Here is a 14,827-nt window from a genome sequence, read left to right as displayed (position 1 = left end):
AACGAGAGTATGTTACTCTTATGAATGTTATTAAAGGGTGCCTCCTTGAGACACCAGCTAATTTTCAAAATATCCTAAAAAAACACTGGCTTAGGTTTACCAAACTGTGGGAACGTTTTGAAACATTGTACACGCTAAAATTTTATTATCAATTAAGAAGTGTTTTGTTCAACTTTTTAAAAAAATATGCGAAAACACTTTATTCCATGTACAATAATGTACATAAAGTTTAAGGTGGTCACAAAAGAGACCAGTAGTAATTAGAGGTATATTTACAGTAGCACATCACAGTAAATAGACAACCCATTCACAGATTTAACATTTTAAGATACTGTTCTTGTGCTTACACACTGATGAAGTGAAGCTTTTATTCCACTGTTGAACTCCACTATTAACAAACACCCACAGTGTTCAGTACATGACATTTTAAACCTGCACAAACTGAGGCTCAATGTTCAGAGGGAAGTTTGGGCACTATGACACCAGACTGAGTCGAGCTCTGTGTCTCCTCCTCCTCCTCCTCCTCCTCACTCTCAGTACTTTCATTATCTTCATTTAGTTCATTTTCAGCACCAGCAGCTGCTATGTCTCCTTGTGCAGGATTTTCATTAGGTTCATTTTCATCAAGTGCAACAAAGTCATTGTTATTTGAGAGATTCGTGTTCTCCTTATCCTCGATATAAACTTTTTGATGGCACATTGGACAAGTGTCTTGAATATAGAGCCATTTCCGAAGGCAAAGTGCATGGAAGTAATGATTACATGGAGTAATACGAGCAGATGTGGTAAACTCGTGATAGCAGATTGCACACACATCATCTATTTCATGTAACTGCTCTCCTTTGACTTCAGGAAGTGAGTTGATTTTCTTAACAGCTGTCCTGCGATTTATAAAGATTTTCCAACCATTCTTGGCTTGCAGGTAAATGTTGAAGTAGGCATGTAGACACATCATACAAGCCCGGATTTTGCTTCCTGATTCAAATATCATGGTGTAAGCACCATTCCCAAACATGATTACTCCAAATATAAACTCAATAATATTGCCCGTTGATCGAACATAGTAGACATAATCATCCAGCTTTTCCCATAGGACATTATAGTAGCCGTCAATCATGAACAGTACATACACAGTGATAGAAACAACAACCTTTAGACAGAGTTCCACGCAGAATGCTGTGACAGCAAACAGCCAAGTATTTAGTGCATAGTGGTTCCAAAGGATGTAACTGAGAAAAATTGGAAGAACAAAGAGACAAGCTGAGACAAAAAGCACAGGGAAGTGTCTGCGAAACGAGGACACATGGGAGGCACTCAGAGACATCAGGACAGGGTCTGTCATTCCATGGATAAAATGTAGGACTGCGGTGAGCAAAAGGCACATGTTTCGACTTAAGCGGACTAGTCTCTCTTCTGGCTTGAGCCCACTTAAACCAGTCTGCAGGGCTAAAATAAAAAATAAAACTGGTGCCACAAAACCAAGCCTCTTGTCGTCTTCATCAGTGGATCCAATAAAGGCCAAAATACCAAGCCCCAGATAGTGAGCTATAGATGAAATTACAGCACTCATACCTAATACAGTTAAAGTAGAATCACACCCACTGATAATAAGGCTGCAAAATAATTCCCCCAAATTGTCCCAAGAAATCATATAGTATTTCATGATTGGATCAGTTTCTGCTGTTTTGATAACATAAGTTAGCACAATGGCTTGAACTGTGAGTCTCGTTAGCCAAAAGACACGCAATATATCTGGAAAACGAATCCTTTTCCATGTATCTTCCAGCAACAATTGTAATCCGTAAATGCGATACATGTGCCTTATAAGAAGATAGACATACCTTATAGAGTAGTAGAACCACTTCATTTTAGGGACTAAAATTACCAGAGTGTATAATGTCAAAATGAAGCCTGAGGTAAAGACTAAGATCTGCCTGATGTGTAAAGGTAATTCAGTGATCACACCTACAATAGGAATCAATAAATCCAGGATGATTAGTTGAGAGTATATGGACTCAATATTGAACAGTGCAACATAGCCAATTCCAAAGGCAAGCTGAAGGACAGAGAGTGCCATCCATAAGGAAGGTCCTTTATGAGGGAGGAGCTGAACTCCAAAAGCTGTTGTGTAATAGGCACCGTGGTCATTTATGTGCAAAGAAGCATAATAGTTCACCAACACTGATGTTGCCGCTAGCAGAAAAGCAGAGCTGATCGTATAAAACTTGAAAAGTGCTCTTTGTGGCAGAACCAAAACAACACTGGATACAAAGACACCTAGAAGAAAAAGAATACATAGTTCAGTTGTATGTATACGTTACAATTAACAGATACTCAAGAGACTGACAGTTACTAATATGTATTCACTTTGAACAAATTCAGCTGTTTTAGGTCATTTGTAAGTGATCTACAGTTCGTTTTACTGAAGCTGTATAAATCCCTATAAAAACAAATTTGCTGCAACCCAGAATATGTTTGTGTACATATGCGCTACCTTCCAAACTATTAGGGACAAAGAGTGCTGTGGCACTGAATAAGCATATATATTGGATGACATTATTGCTGTTCCTTTGCAGCACCTCAGACCACCTCCCAGCAAATACAGTGTTTTTGTAGAAGTCAAATGCTACAAAATAGAGAGTTGTAATCTGTAAAAAACCTTAATTGAGACTGGCAGAAATCTTGTAAAAATCAGCAAATTTATCATAAACAGACTGCACTCACATATATCATACAATTTGCTTTGGAAATAGGAACATACTGTGCAGGAACATACTGTACATAATAATTGCCTGTTATTCCTCAATGATTTACTTATCCGATTCTGTATATTTCTGTGAATATACAGAACAGATATATACACTAAAAACATTTGTTTTTCCAGCCCCATGGCTGTATGCTTTTACACTTATCCAATCATACTTATAACTGCAGATTAAGACCCATACATTTATTTTGGTATTTTAATACTGAATTCAAAAGTATATCAATGACAGAGCTAACATGCCATCAGGCAAGTCCCATTATTAGATCATTTCATTCTACTTTTCGGGTACTAGGTACTACTTTTTGTTTAGCCAATAAACCAGCAGTGGAGAAGCTACAACTCTCCAGATTGAACTACAATTTCCATCATCACTGACCACACAGGCCATGCTGGCTGGGGCTGATAGGAACTTGAATCCGACAACTTCGGGAAGGCCACAATTTCCCCACCCCTGCAGTAAACCCACATACCTTGGGTTTAAAGTTCAGGACAAGAATTCCTGCTGGCTTTTGTCAAGAATACATTTAAAAGTACAGGCTTTTAATGGATATTTATGCCTTACAAATAAATATATATATATATATATATATATATATATATATATATATATATATGGAATTGAGGCTGCACAGTTTGCCTACTTGGGGAGGCAATGAAGGCTCAAAATGATGGAAGTGATCAACAATGTTTTCAAATGGAACAGAATAGAAAGAGCAAGGGGACTGGAGCAGGCAGGAGAAACATCATGGCCTGCTCCTCTTGGACTCCTCCCCCACCCTCACAGGGCAAACTGTCATCTTGGCCCTGTGGGGAAGAAGAAAGAGCAAGGGGACAGGAGCAGGCAGAAGAAATATCATGGCCTGCTCCTGTTGGACTCTTCCCCCACCCCCACAGGGCAAACTGTCATCTTGGCCCTGTGGGGAAGAAGAAAGAGCAAGGGGACAGGAGCAGGCAGAAGAAATATCATGGCCTGCTCCTGTTGGACTCTTCCCCCACCCCCACAGGGCAAACTGTCATCTTGGCCCTGTGGGGAAGAAGAAAGAGCAAGGGGACAGGAGCAGGCAGAAGAAACATCATGGCCTGCTCCTCTTGGACTCTCTCTCTCTCCTCCCCACCTCCCTCCCTCCTGAACTCCTCTTCCTTGTGTGTCATGTCTTTATTAGACTGTAAGCCTGAGGGCAGGGACTGTCTTGTTTGCGAAGTGTAAGCCGCTCTGAGAGCCTTTTTTGGCTGAGGAGCGGGGTATAAATATGATAAATAATAAATAAATAAATAAATGTGGGATAGAGGGTGTAAAAGGTGTTACATGTGCACACACATACCCCCCCCAATAAAATAAAAAAATTAAACCTTTTTTTAAAAAGTTTTTGCTTATGGATAAAAGTGTTCATGAAGACAGGGATTATTACACAATATCTGACGGCAGGCTAGATGCAAAAAACAACATTCTATTGAATCGTGGGAAAAGACATCTCAGAAAGGACAGAGAATTCTTAGTATCAGTGGGCCCATACAACTTGTGACCCAGCAAGCTGGACACAGCCCACTAGCTGTCTAGTGTTTTCCCAGGTATTCCACAGCCCTCATTGTTTTGCTATCTCAGGCAGGCAGCCAAAACAGGTCTTTGACCCCTGTTGGGCTGGGTGGATCATAAATTGTTGAGGCCTCTCATAAAGAAATATTAAATCAAACTGGAACAAGCATGAGCAACTACAATGTTCTGAGGCTACTCAGCAGAGCTGAAGAGATTAGTCCATATGGCTGCTGCTTATTATTATTATTATTATTATTGAAGCATACTGTCAAGTCACTGTACTGAAGGTAATGCATAAGAATAAATAAATCTGTTTAACAATCTAAAAATAGATTTTTAAATGGTCTTTATCCAGAAGGCAGTATGATAACATTTTGAAATATATTGGGGAAGAAAGTTATTTGGTAGAACTAAGGTTTACACATTTTCTGTTAATAAACTGAGGTCAGATATAAGGTTTTAGAGACACAAGATATTCTCCCACAAATAACCTAGTTTCAAAAGAACTGGATACATTTAAGAAGGATATTTATTGGATTTCAATTACTGACTACTGAGCCAAAACATTTCCGTACCACCTGACGGGTGAAGGAACAAACTTAAATACCCTCTGATGCATTCCAGGCAAATGGCTAAAATGTGCTCAAGTTGATGAGAAGACAGCACCTCCTCTTCTGGCTTAAAATAACTTGTTTATAACACTGACCTTTCACTTACACTAGTTACTGAAAATAGAGGCAAACTTATACTGACAGGGAGAGAAGTAGTAAGAAGCCACTTCTACAACACATTTAGCAATGTAACAAATTGGATCAAGGAAAGAAACCTATCAGGAAAGAGGACAAAGAGAACATAAGCAACTCTCCTATAAGCCTTGAAGAGAACAATATTTCCAGAGAACAAGGATTTGGATCAAAATGTAGTCCCTGGGACACAAGAAAGGATTAGGAATGTCACATGTTGTTTGTTCTGAAACTTTTACGGTGAAAGTAGCCTGAATATATTGATTAGTTTCTTTTCCCCCTCTCTTACCCTCATGATGCAAGGCCTGTGAGGTAACTAAAACGAATTCAATTCATTTCCTCCCCCTCCCCCTACGCAGGCCAAGGCCACCTTGAAGCCACAGGTTTTCATTGCCGGCTCAACCAGCTTCTGCTCGGGGCTGTTGGCGGGTTCCAGGAAGCTTCCGAGGGTGGCCAGGTCAAAGGCCTGCTCCTGCCTTGGTCCACGCTTCTCGTCCACCAAGTGCTCCGGCAGCCTAGGCACTTGCCCCGTTTGTCAGGCCTAAGGAAGAAGCTGCCATGATTTTCCTTGTCCCTGCAGAAAATGAAAACTACAACTCCTGGCATGCCTTTCGCCCTAGTGCCCAACTTGCCCAATGGGAGTCCTGCCGCCGAAGCTCATGGGATGTGAAGTTTGGCCAAGCCAGTCCATGCTGCACTGTGCAACTGGTGCCCATAAGTACGCCATGAGGGAGCCAGCTGGCTGACTGACTGACAGTTATATCTGTCTTTGCCATCGGCAACCAGCTCAGAACTGCACCCTCCTTCCCTCCCGCTCCGATGGTGCCTAATGACCGAGGCAGCCGGCCTCAGGCGCTTTCCCTTCAGGCCCACGATGGTGAGCCACTTCTAGATGATGGCTGCCAAAGCCTAGTAAGTCTTCCCTCCCGCTCAAAGCCTAGGTCCCTGAATAAAGTGTTAATCTTTGAACACCATCTGAGGTGTGCTGGGAGACAACTGGAGAGCAGGCCTTCTTAACTGTGGCACAGTGCTAATGGATTTCTTTTTTCCCCAAGCAGGCTTGCCTAGTGACTGCATGAATGGCTTTCCAGTGCCAAGTGAATCCCACCCACAAGGCCTTTTAACTTGATGAGATTTTTTTATGCTGCGTTCTGTTTTTTTGTTATAGCTAAACCACAACATTCCAAGACAGATACAGGAATGACTGAATAAAGTTTATGATTTTTCTGTAAAAGCCTGACTATACCATTGAAACAGAAGAGTGAATGGAGGAATAAAGCTAGAATATCTGAAGCTAGAATGGAATGGCGGGTGATCTTAGTGGCAGGTGGAGCAATTCAGGGAGAAGGAGAACAAAGACAGTTAGTGAGAGGTCAGGAAAGTGGGAGCGGAGTTAGGATTGAGAGACAGTGACCTGGTTTGCTAACCCATATTTAAAATCAGCCCCTCTACATGCCAGTACTACACCTCCGAGCATGCCTTTGGCAGCCCACAGGTGACCGCATCCTCTAAGAGGCGCTTCTCTCCTCGAGTTGAGTAGCATCATTGAGGAGGGGAAGTAAGTGGCTGTCAGTGAACACCCCAGCTCCAGCCAAGTCCTTCTGGGACTGCCTCAGCCCGCACTTCTTGCCCATCAAGTTCTCCATCAGAAGCCTGTACTGAAGGGCCGGGCACTTGCGCAGAGTGCCTCCTCTTCCTCCCTCCCTCTCTTAAGGGCGGCTGTGGTGCACATCCCCCAGGTTCTGAGAAAACAGTGATATCCGGAGGGGGGCCTTTGAGCATGTTCAGAGTTCAGCCTCTCCAAGTCATGCTATTGTATCTAGTTATGATTTTAAAACCACACACGGTGGGCGTGAGAATGCATGGCAAATGGACGCAGCCCATCCATGTGGGTTGTTTCCTTTTATGTGGAATTGGGTTGACTGCTTGAGACTGACTTTAGGAGTCTGGGTTGTGAAAGGCACGCAGTGGCCACCTGCCCCCCGCCCCCCACACACAATGGATTCCAAAGGTCGGTAAGCCTGGCCTCACGCCCAAGGCATGCTGGGAGCTTCACCCAAGGTGTTCTGGGAGTTGTAGGCCCAACCTTTTAAGAAAATCAAGCTGCTTTGATTCAATTTAATTGAAAATACTCAACAAAACAAAAACAAAATTAGGCACCATAAGTCCCAATGTAAAGGTATTTAATGGAGCAAATTATATTAATATTCATGGCACTTTCTATTTTCCTCTGTAGCACCTTTAATATTTTCCTTGTAAGTAATATAGACCCAACTAATGCTAGATAATCAAAGATAAATTCCATATATTAAAAAATAGGAAGGTAGGAAGAGGAACCATTTCAAACCTCCAAAAGTATATAGGAGTTCCACACATTGGCTTCCTCTTCAGGATGGATAAAAACTGATTTTTTTAAAAATTAAATCAGTAAAAACAACAACGCAAAGCATAAATAAAACACTAAATTTCTCTCTACCTTAAAAATAGCATTGTTACAATTAAAACTCATGAACATGCTACAACTACATTTACAGGCTCATAAAAATGAAGTTACCCACTAATAAAACATGGGCATAATTTTCAGTTTTTCATCTCATGAAATTGCCTCTGTCCAGCACATGGTCCTTGAATGTTCAGGGTTTTCAGTTTCTTTAACTTTTATATTGTATTTTATATAATGTCTTTATACTGTTTGTTTTATACTTTGAATGGTTTTAATTTTTGTGAACCGCCCAGGGAGCTTCGACTATCAGGCGGTATAAAAATACAATAAATAAATAAATTTAACTAAAATCACATGTGAAAAGACACAGGCTAGACAGGCTTGCTGTTCTGTGCATACGGTGCTGGAGTTGGGTCAAGCAATGCAGAGGACTTAGTTAAGGCAGAAAGACCATATAGCAAACTGCATAAAAATCGATGCTTTTTTAAAAAAATGGATTTTAAAAGATTTACATTGGATTTTTTTTCAACCCAGTAACTATCAAACCTTGCTTTGACCTATTAGTCATGGCCATTCTATTTTTGTTTGATACTTTGTGCTTTTTTTATGAGGGCAATGGCAAGCCAAGACAGAATGAAGTAGAAAGAAGCAACACTGGAAAGAAAAAAAGGAGACAAAATTGTTCAGTATGCATCTTCCTGTATTCTCATATTAAGGCTGCAATCCTATACACACTTACTTGGGAGAATAACCTATTGAACTTAATTAAACCAGTTTATGAGGGACATAGATAGGATTGTGCTGTTAACCTCAAACTGTCATGGCTGCTGGTCATAAGACCCTCTATGGAAATATTTTAAAGACATTCCCTCTATAAATAAAAAGGAAAGCATGCAAAATCAGGCAACGAGAAAGCCTACTTATAAGAATGAAATAGTGTAAATAATATTACTTAGTTGTAAATTAACATGGATTAGTGGTCAGACTTGCACCATTGTTCAGGAAAAATATTTAAAAATTTCAGTGGAAAATTTGATTTAAATCAACCCTTTTCTTGCTGAATTAAAATCTTGATTTAAATTAAATCATTGCTACCCTTTGTGAATGAAACCTTTTAAACTGAAGGGGGGAAATCCATCAAAACAAGCTGCACCCATTTTCCTCACTGCATTAATCCCTATGAACGTCATAGGAAAGATGATTCATGTAAATTAGATAAGGAATGAACAGTCTCAAATAAAATTCAGACCCTCCTCATCTCCTAATCCTTTCAGCAAAGTATCCATTTAAACATAGCCGTAATCATTTAATCTTATCATTGTACTCTTTAACAGAGATCATCCAGTAACAGAACTGCCAAATCTCATTTACGAAGAATTAGTTTTAAAGCACTTAATTCCGATGTATCTTTGTAAAAGGATAAATGAGGCATGTTTTGGTGAAGTTTACAATTCTACCATCACCTCTTCCTCATTTACAGGCAACTGCTGGAAGAAACCGAAGTAAAGTACCGAAAAGCCTCAACCTGAAAATTATCTCATCCCTCTTTTTAAAGATCTGGTTTGAATCTAGACATAGTCATGCTTAGTGTAGAACCAGTGAAATCAATGAGCCTCTGTCATGACTAACTTGCCCAAGGGTTCTACTCTAAGTATAACAATCTGGATACAACCCTATTTTGAGTGATCAGTCATCTTGGTGGGAGTTACTCAGCCTGAGCTTCGTGCTGAAAACCTTTTAGGGTGTAATCCTATGCATGTATGTTTAGAGAGGAAAAAGTTCCTACAACTCTTAGCATGGCTGGCTGAGACATACTGGCCTGGTTCAGATCACACACTAAACCATGCTGCTTAACCACAAAATGGTCCCCTTAACCATTTTGTGGTTAAACAGCATTAAATCATAGAATAGCAGAGTTGGAAGGGGCCTACAAGGCCATCGAGTCCAACCCCCTGCTCAATGCAGGAATCCACCCTAAAGCATCCCAGACAGATAGTTGTAAAGCTGCCTCTTGAATGCCTCTAGTGTGGGAGAGCCCACAATCTCTCTAGGTAACTGATTCCATTGTCATACTGCTCTAACAGTCAGGAAGTTTTTCCTGATGTCCAGCTGGAATCTGGCTTCCTTTAACTTGAGCCCGTTATTCCGTGTCCTGCACTCTGGGAGGATCGAGAAGAGATCCTGGCCCTTTAGCGTGTTGTCTGAACCAGGCCACTGTGAGTTGTAGGACTTTTTTTCTTGTCTAAACATGCATAGATTGCACCCTTAATCTGCCCTTCTTCGATGTACCTATCCCGATGGATGCATGCCAGTATCATTATGTCTGGCCACATCACTGGCAGAAATATCAGGATCCTAGCAATAATCTAGTGTTTACTTGTAACAATATCACAATTCAGTCACACTTTAATCTCCAGAGTATTCTGGCAACAGAGGGAAAGGGGCAAAAAAGTTCATAGATAGAGTCATACATGTATACTACAGAATCACACTGTCTTTTTGGGGTGGCCCTGAGTTCAGTCTACTGTCAAGTTCTAAGATAAAGGAACTAAGCCATAGGCTGCACTAGGGTCTGTTTGCAGCACCATGGAGTGGGGGAGACTAAGTCAGAGCGGGTCAAGTGCCAGGGGGATTTGCATAATTACCCTCTCTGGTATGGTTGCTGTTTCATGCGAACTCGGCAAGGTTGGCTTGTTCCCGTGGTTAGTAAGCTACCTATAACCCATGGGCTATGTTAGGGTTTTGGGGTGGCTTGTTAACTAAAGCCAAAAGCCACTGGTTCGCACAACGCAGCAAGCTGCACCAGCAAGAGTAATTATGCAAACCCACCCATCACAGACAGTGAGGGAAATAAGCCGCAGTGGTTTAATTCTCCCTCTGATTGTGCAAATCTGGTTGATATTTCTGACATCTAGCAAATGACACAAGGAGCCGGTGAAAGTATTTCTATGGGCCAGTTTTTGAACAATTCCAGATCTTATCGTTCTATGTAATTTTGTTATTATTTACACATACAATTCATTCATTCCGTGCTTTATAAAATCATAAACTCACATGGACATACATCTCACCAGGTCTGGAGAAAGTTGAAGATGATTTGAAACACCAATAGTTTTAACACACAGTACATGATTTAGTCATGCTCAAGAGAAACATAATGCCAAATCTCATGAAAGGAAATTTATTTTCTCCATTACAGTATAAACATGCTCTAGGCACAGCAGCATATCTTGTCAGGCTAATAAAGTTATAATCAAACTCAACATGTAGACAACGCTGTCTGAGTTTTTGCACTAAATGAAATTGGAGTTGACAGGTATATTCATTCAAATATACTTATGAATGTGTCATACCAAAGATGAAGTAATAAAGAAGATAGATCAAGATATCTCTGTTAAACTCTGCTCTGAAGCATAGCTATTTAGAATTTAGAGGCTGTTTACAGTAGCTTTAGAAAAAAATATTTGCAGACTTTTTTTTCCTCTTTACCAAAGTGCATGATGTTAGTTTTGTGGCACGTAAACACTTTAAAGAAAAAAGAGAATCCAATGTCCTATCCACAAAAGCTACTTTATCTGGTCACCTGGTGAAGATTCTTATCACAGGCAATCAAATGAATGGATACTTTTAAGCTTGGTTTACTGGCCATTTGAAGTGTGATATTATTTGCACATAGCACTTCTATGCAGGCTAAAACATGTAAACAGTGTCATCACATGTGACAATCGCACATTTCTATTTTGGTGTGTGGATGCAATTGGCTGTTGCTTTCCAGTAAATGTACACACAGTGTAACAGACACCTGTGCAACAACCACATTATCTACATGCTGTTTGAATACTATTTTCTATATACACAATTGCTATCTAATATAGGAAATTGGTTACGTTTGACGCAAGATTTATTTAATTATTGCATTTGTATACTACCTTTCTGTAACCAAATAAGGCAGTTTATAAGAACTGAAAAGACAAGAATAAAAAATATAAACATAATAAAAAGTTAAAAGCAACCTTAAACTGTAACAATTTTAAAAGCCAGATTAAAAAGATGCTTCTTGCCCCCCCCCCCCACTTCCTGAGCGTAGAGAGAAATACCTTCACACTAAGTTCCTTCTGCCCAATCATGAAAATCCCCAGAAACACCCAGGGAAGGAACGTAGGATGTGCAACCGTACAGATGGCCACTAGAAGAACACCAGATACAGAAAAGGAGTTGCCTTTCTACTTCAGAGTCTCTGTACAGACCAAATTCAGTGACTGGTAAACTAGCATACCTGGAACATTCAATATACTGAATTATCACTGAAAGACTTTGAAGAACAGCCCTTCTAAATCTGTCAACAGAACAAGCTTTCATATCCATGTCATAATGCTTAATAAACACGGTTGGTATAGCCCACATTGTCAGCCTTACAAAGTTCTAACATGTTAACAGCTCTGTGATCTATAATTATCTAATCAGCAGCAGACCCACAATGATTATACTAGGGGAAAAAGCAAAGATACTGAAACACTAGGGACTAATCTGTACCAAGCAGGATATTCCACTATGAAATTGGAATATAAAAGGCAAGAGCCACACTACCGTTTTATAGCAGTACACTGACAACTGTTGGGGCCCATTGACACATACCATATACTGCTTTCATAGTGCTATATCCTGCTTGGTGTGGCTCCTGCCTTTTATATACCGCTTTCATATTGCTATATCCTGCTTTGTGTAGATTAGGCCTAGGAATTAAGTTACAGATGAGATGAGATTTGAGAATGGCAGAGTTCAACCAAGACAAGACCATAAAAGGTCATTTTAAGCTTAATCAAATAATCATGTCAAGCTGTAACCAGTATCTTTAAAAATGTACAAAATTGAAGACTCCAGAACTGTAATTACATACTGTTGGCTTTTAGCAGTCTAATTTTAACCCTCGTCTTAACAGCCACAAAGAAGAGTTGCCTACAGTTCTTTTGATAGCAACTTTAAGAAGGTCAGTCTAACTTTTATCCCAGGGAAACTGACTTGAGGCTTAGCATTAAATAAACAACACCTCTTTTGAGTTTTAGCAAAATAAGTGACTAAAGAGAAACAACATGTAAATCTCTCACAGGAAGGCTCCAAGAGAAAAGCTTTGCTAGGGAGATGAGAATGTATGTTACATAATATATTTATTTATTACAATTATTTTTATCCTGCCTACAGATCCTTATTTATTTATTTATTACATTTTTATGCCGCCCAATAACTGAAGCTCTCTGGGTGGTTCACAAAACCTTCCAAGAAGACTGACAAGTAGTATAAAAATAGTAAAACAACAATCAACAATATTAACTTATATAAATATTTTTAAGATTCTTATAATGGCCTAGTCAAGATCAGCCTATTTTGGATTTTACCCTTTAACATCCTTTAAGTGCCCTTCAAATTCGTCACACACATAGGTCGTCCCTTTCCTGCCATTTCAACACATATTTATGGGTCAATAAGCGATTGGGAAAGATCTGGTTTTGAAAAGGCGCCCATAATGCCTTGTCAAAACTGGGCCCGACCTAATGCAGTTTCTGCCTCTCAAGGAGGCTGGATAACCAGTTTCAGGGAGGATTGGGCCCAGGAGAAGTATATAAAGTGATACTATTTTCTCTTTCTCACCCACCCACCAGCTAAAGGAGAAAAAGTGAAAGAGCAGGAAAGTTGTCATACAGGAAAGAAACTGGTGAAGAAACTGTTATCACACATGTGTGTTAATATGGCGGGGAGGGGGGGTTCCTCAAAAAAGGAAAGGAAATATGGCTTGCGGGGGGGGGGCAGAAAGAAGAGAGATTGGAAGGGCATCTCTTCTACCACTCTTTTGGGGTAATTCTGAGGAGAATTTTGGCGGGGGGGGGGTGGAGAAAGAGAAATAAAAGAAAATGGAAGGCACCGGAGAGAGAAGAGTTTTCCTCGGGGAAGTGCGCGAGGGTCCCTCATGAAGGCGGGGAAAGGGGTTGTTAATGGGAGGGGGGTTGTGGGGGGAGCTTCTCACCCAGCAGCCGCAGCAGCCCCGCCATGAGGCCGGCCCACAGGGAGTCACCGGGAAATACCGGGACCGAGTTGAAGATGGCGTCGATGAAGAAGAGGCAGGGCGCCCGCAGGGCCACTTCCACGACGACCCGGAGCTGCGGGCCCAGCCGCTGAGGCGGCGGCTGAAGGGGGGCCGGGGCCGCCATCCCCGAGACCCCGCCGCCTCCTGTCCGTCTCTGGGCGGGTGGCGGGGAAAAGGTAGAGAAAGGGGATGACGACGACGGAGAGGTGTGTGTGTGGGACTGCTCTTATCGCCCGGCTGTCGCTTCGCCCGCCTGCCGAGCCACTCGGGATCCTAGCTGCGGGGCTGCCACCCGCGAGGCCGCCGCCATCATGTCTTCGATCCCTTCCTCCTCCTCTGCCGCCGCCCGCGAGCGAGCGAGCGAGCGAGCACGCGCCACCACCTGCAGCGGCGGCGGCGGCCGTGGTGTCCGCGGGCCTCTCTGGGACGCGAGGGGCAGGGCCCCGGCGTCCTACGTCACAACGCTATGCCCCGCCTCCCTGGAGGACGAAAGGGGAGGGGGGAAAGGAGGCCACCAACCGCCCCTCAGACATCCACCCGCCAAATTGGCAGCGCGAGCGCGCCTTCTCCCCCCCCCCCGCCCCGCCCCGCCCCGCCCCGCCCGCGCCTCGAGCCTCGAGCCTGCCCTGCCTCATCCCGTCCAGCCAATCCGTGACCAGCCTCGCTAGGGTGACCATATGAAAAGGAGGACAGGGCTCCTGTATCTTTAACAGTGTATTGAAAAGGGAATTTCAGCAGGTGTCATTTGTATATATGGAGAACCTGGTGAAATTCCCTCTTCATCACAACAGTTAAAGGTGCAGGTGCCCTGCCCTCTTTAGTATCTGGTCGCTCTAGTATAGCTCCTGCACCTTTAACTGTTGTGATGAAGAGGGAATTTCACCAGGTTCCCCATATATACAAATGACACCTGCTGAAATTCCCTTTTATATGCAACTGTTAAAGATATAGGAGCCCTGTCCTCCTTTTCATTTGGTCACCCTATCGTTGACGCGAGCCTCGCGTTGAGAGACCCCGAAACTTCTTCACAAGTTCAGTCAGCTCTTCCCCCCAGACACACGTTTTAAATTAACGGAAAGCTCAGGATACTGAAATAAAACGAAAATACAAGTCTACTGTGCCAGTGTGCACTCTGTTATTTATTATTATTATTAATTTATTTATATAGCGCCATCAGTGTACATGGTGCTGTACAGAGTAGCCAATGTTGGTCCTACTTAGAGTCGACCCATTGAAAAGAATGGGGCTTAAGTTAGGCTAA

At 41.9% G+C, this 14,827-nt stretch overlaps 1 protein-coding gene across 1 annotated transcript; it reads right to left on the bottom strand.

Annotated features, from left to right (window-relative positions):
- Positions 1-125: 125 nt before the first annotated feature.
- On the bottom strand, positions 126-13,956 carry RNF139 (ring finger protein 139). Its single transcript, XM_063131107.1, has 2 exons — positions 13,507-13,956; positions 126-2,277 (listed from the first exon to the last, which is right to left on the bottom strand). The coding sequence occupies exons 1-2, from the start codon at positions 13,688-13,690 to the stop codon at positions 449-451; spliced, it is 2,013 nt and encodes a 670-aa protein (XP_062987177.1). The 5' UTR covers positions 13,691-13,956; the 3' UTR covers positions 126-448.
- Positions 13,957-14,827: the final 871 nt, after the last annotated feature.

The sequence above is a fragment of the Elgaria multicarinata genome, chromosome 7, assembly GCF_023053635.1.
Source record: "Elgaria multicarinata webbii isolate HBS135686 ecotype San Diego chromosome 7, rElgMul1.1.pri, whole genome shotgun sequence".
In the NCBI taxonomy this organism is placed as follows: Eukaryota; Metazoa; Chordata; class Lepidosauria; order Squamata; family Anguidae; genus Elgaria; species Elgaria multicarinata.
Note: the sequence above shows the minus strand (reverse complement) of the source record. Positions and strands in the feature narration are given on the sequence as shown.

What these genes read in the sequence shown, in the direction of transcription:
- RNF139 (XM_063131107.1), bottom strand. Translation starts at nt 13,690, where the DNA reads ATGGCGGCCCCGGCCCCCCTTCAGCCGCCGCCTCAGCGGCTGGGCCCG. An exon ending in GGGGCTGCTGCGGCTGCTGG is followed by an intron (nt 2,278 to 13,506) that starts GTGAGAAGCTCC and finishes TTTTTCTTCTAG; the next exon opens with GTGTCTTTGTATCCAGTGTT.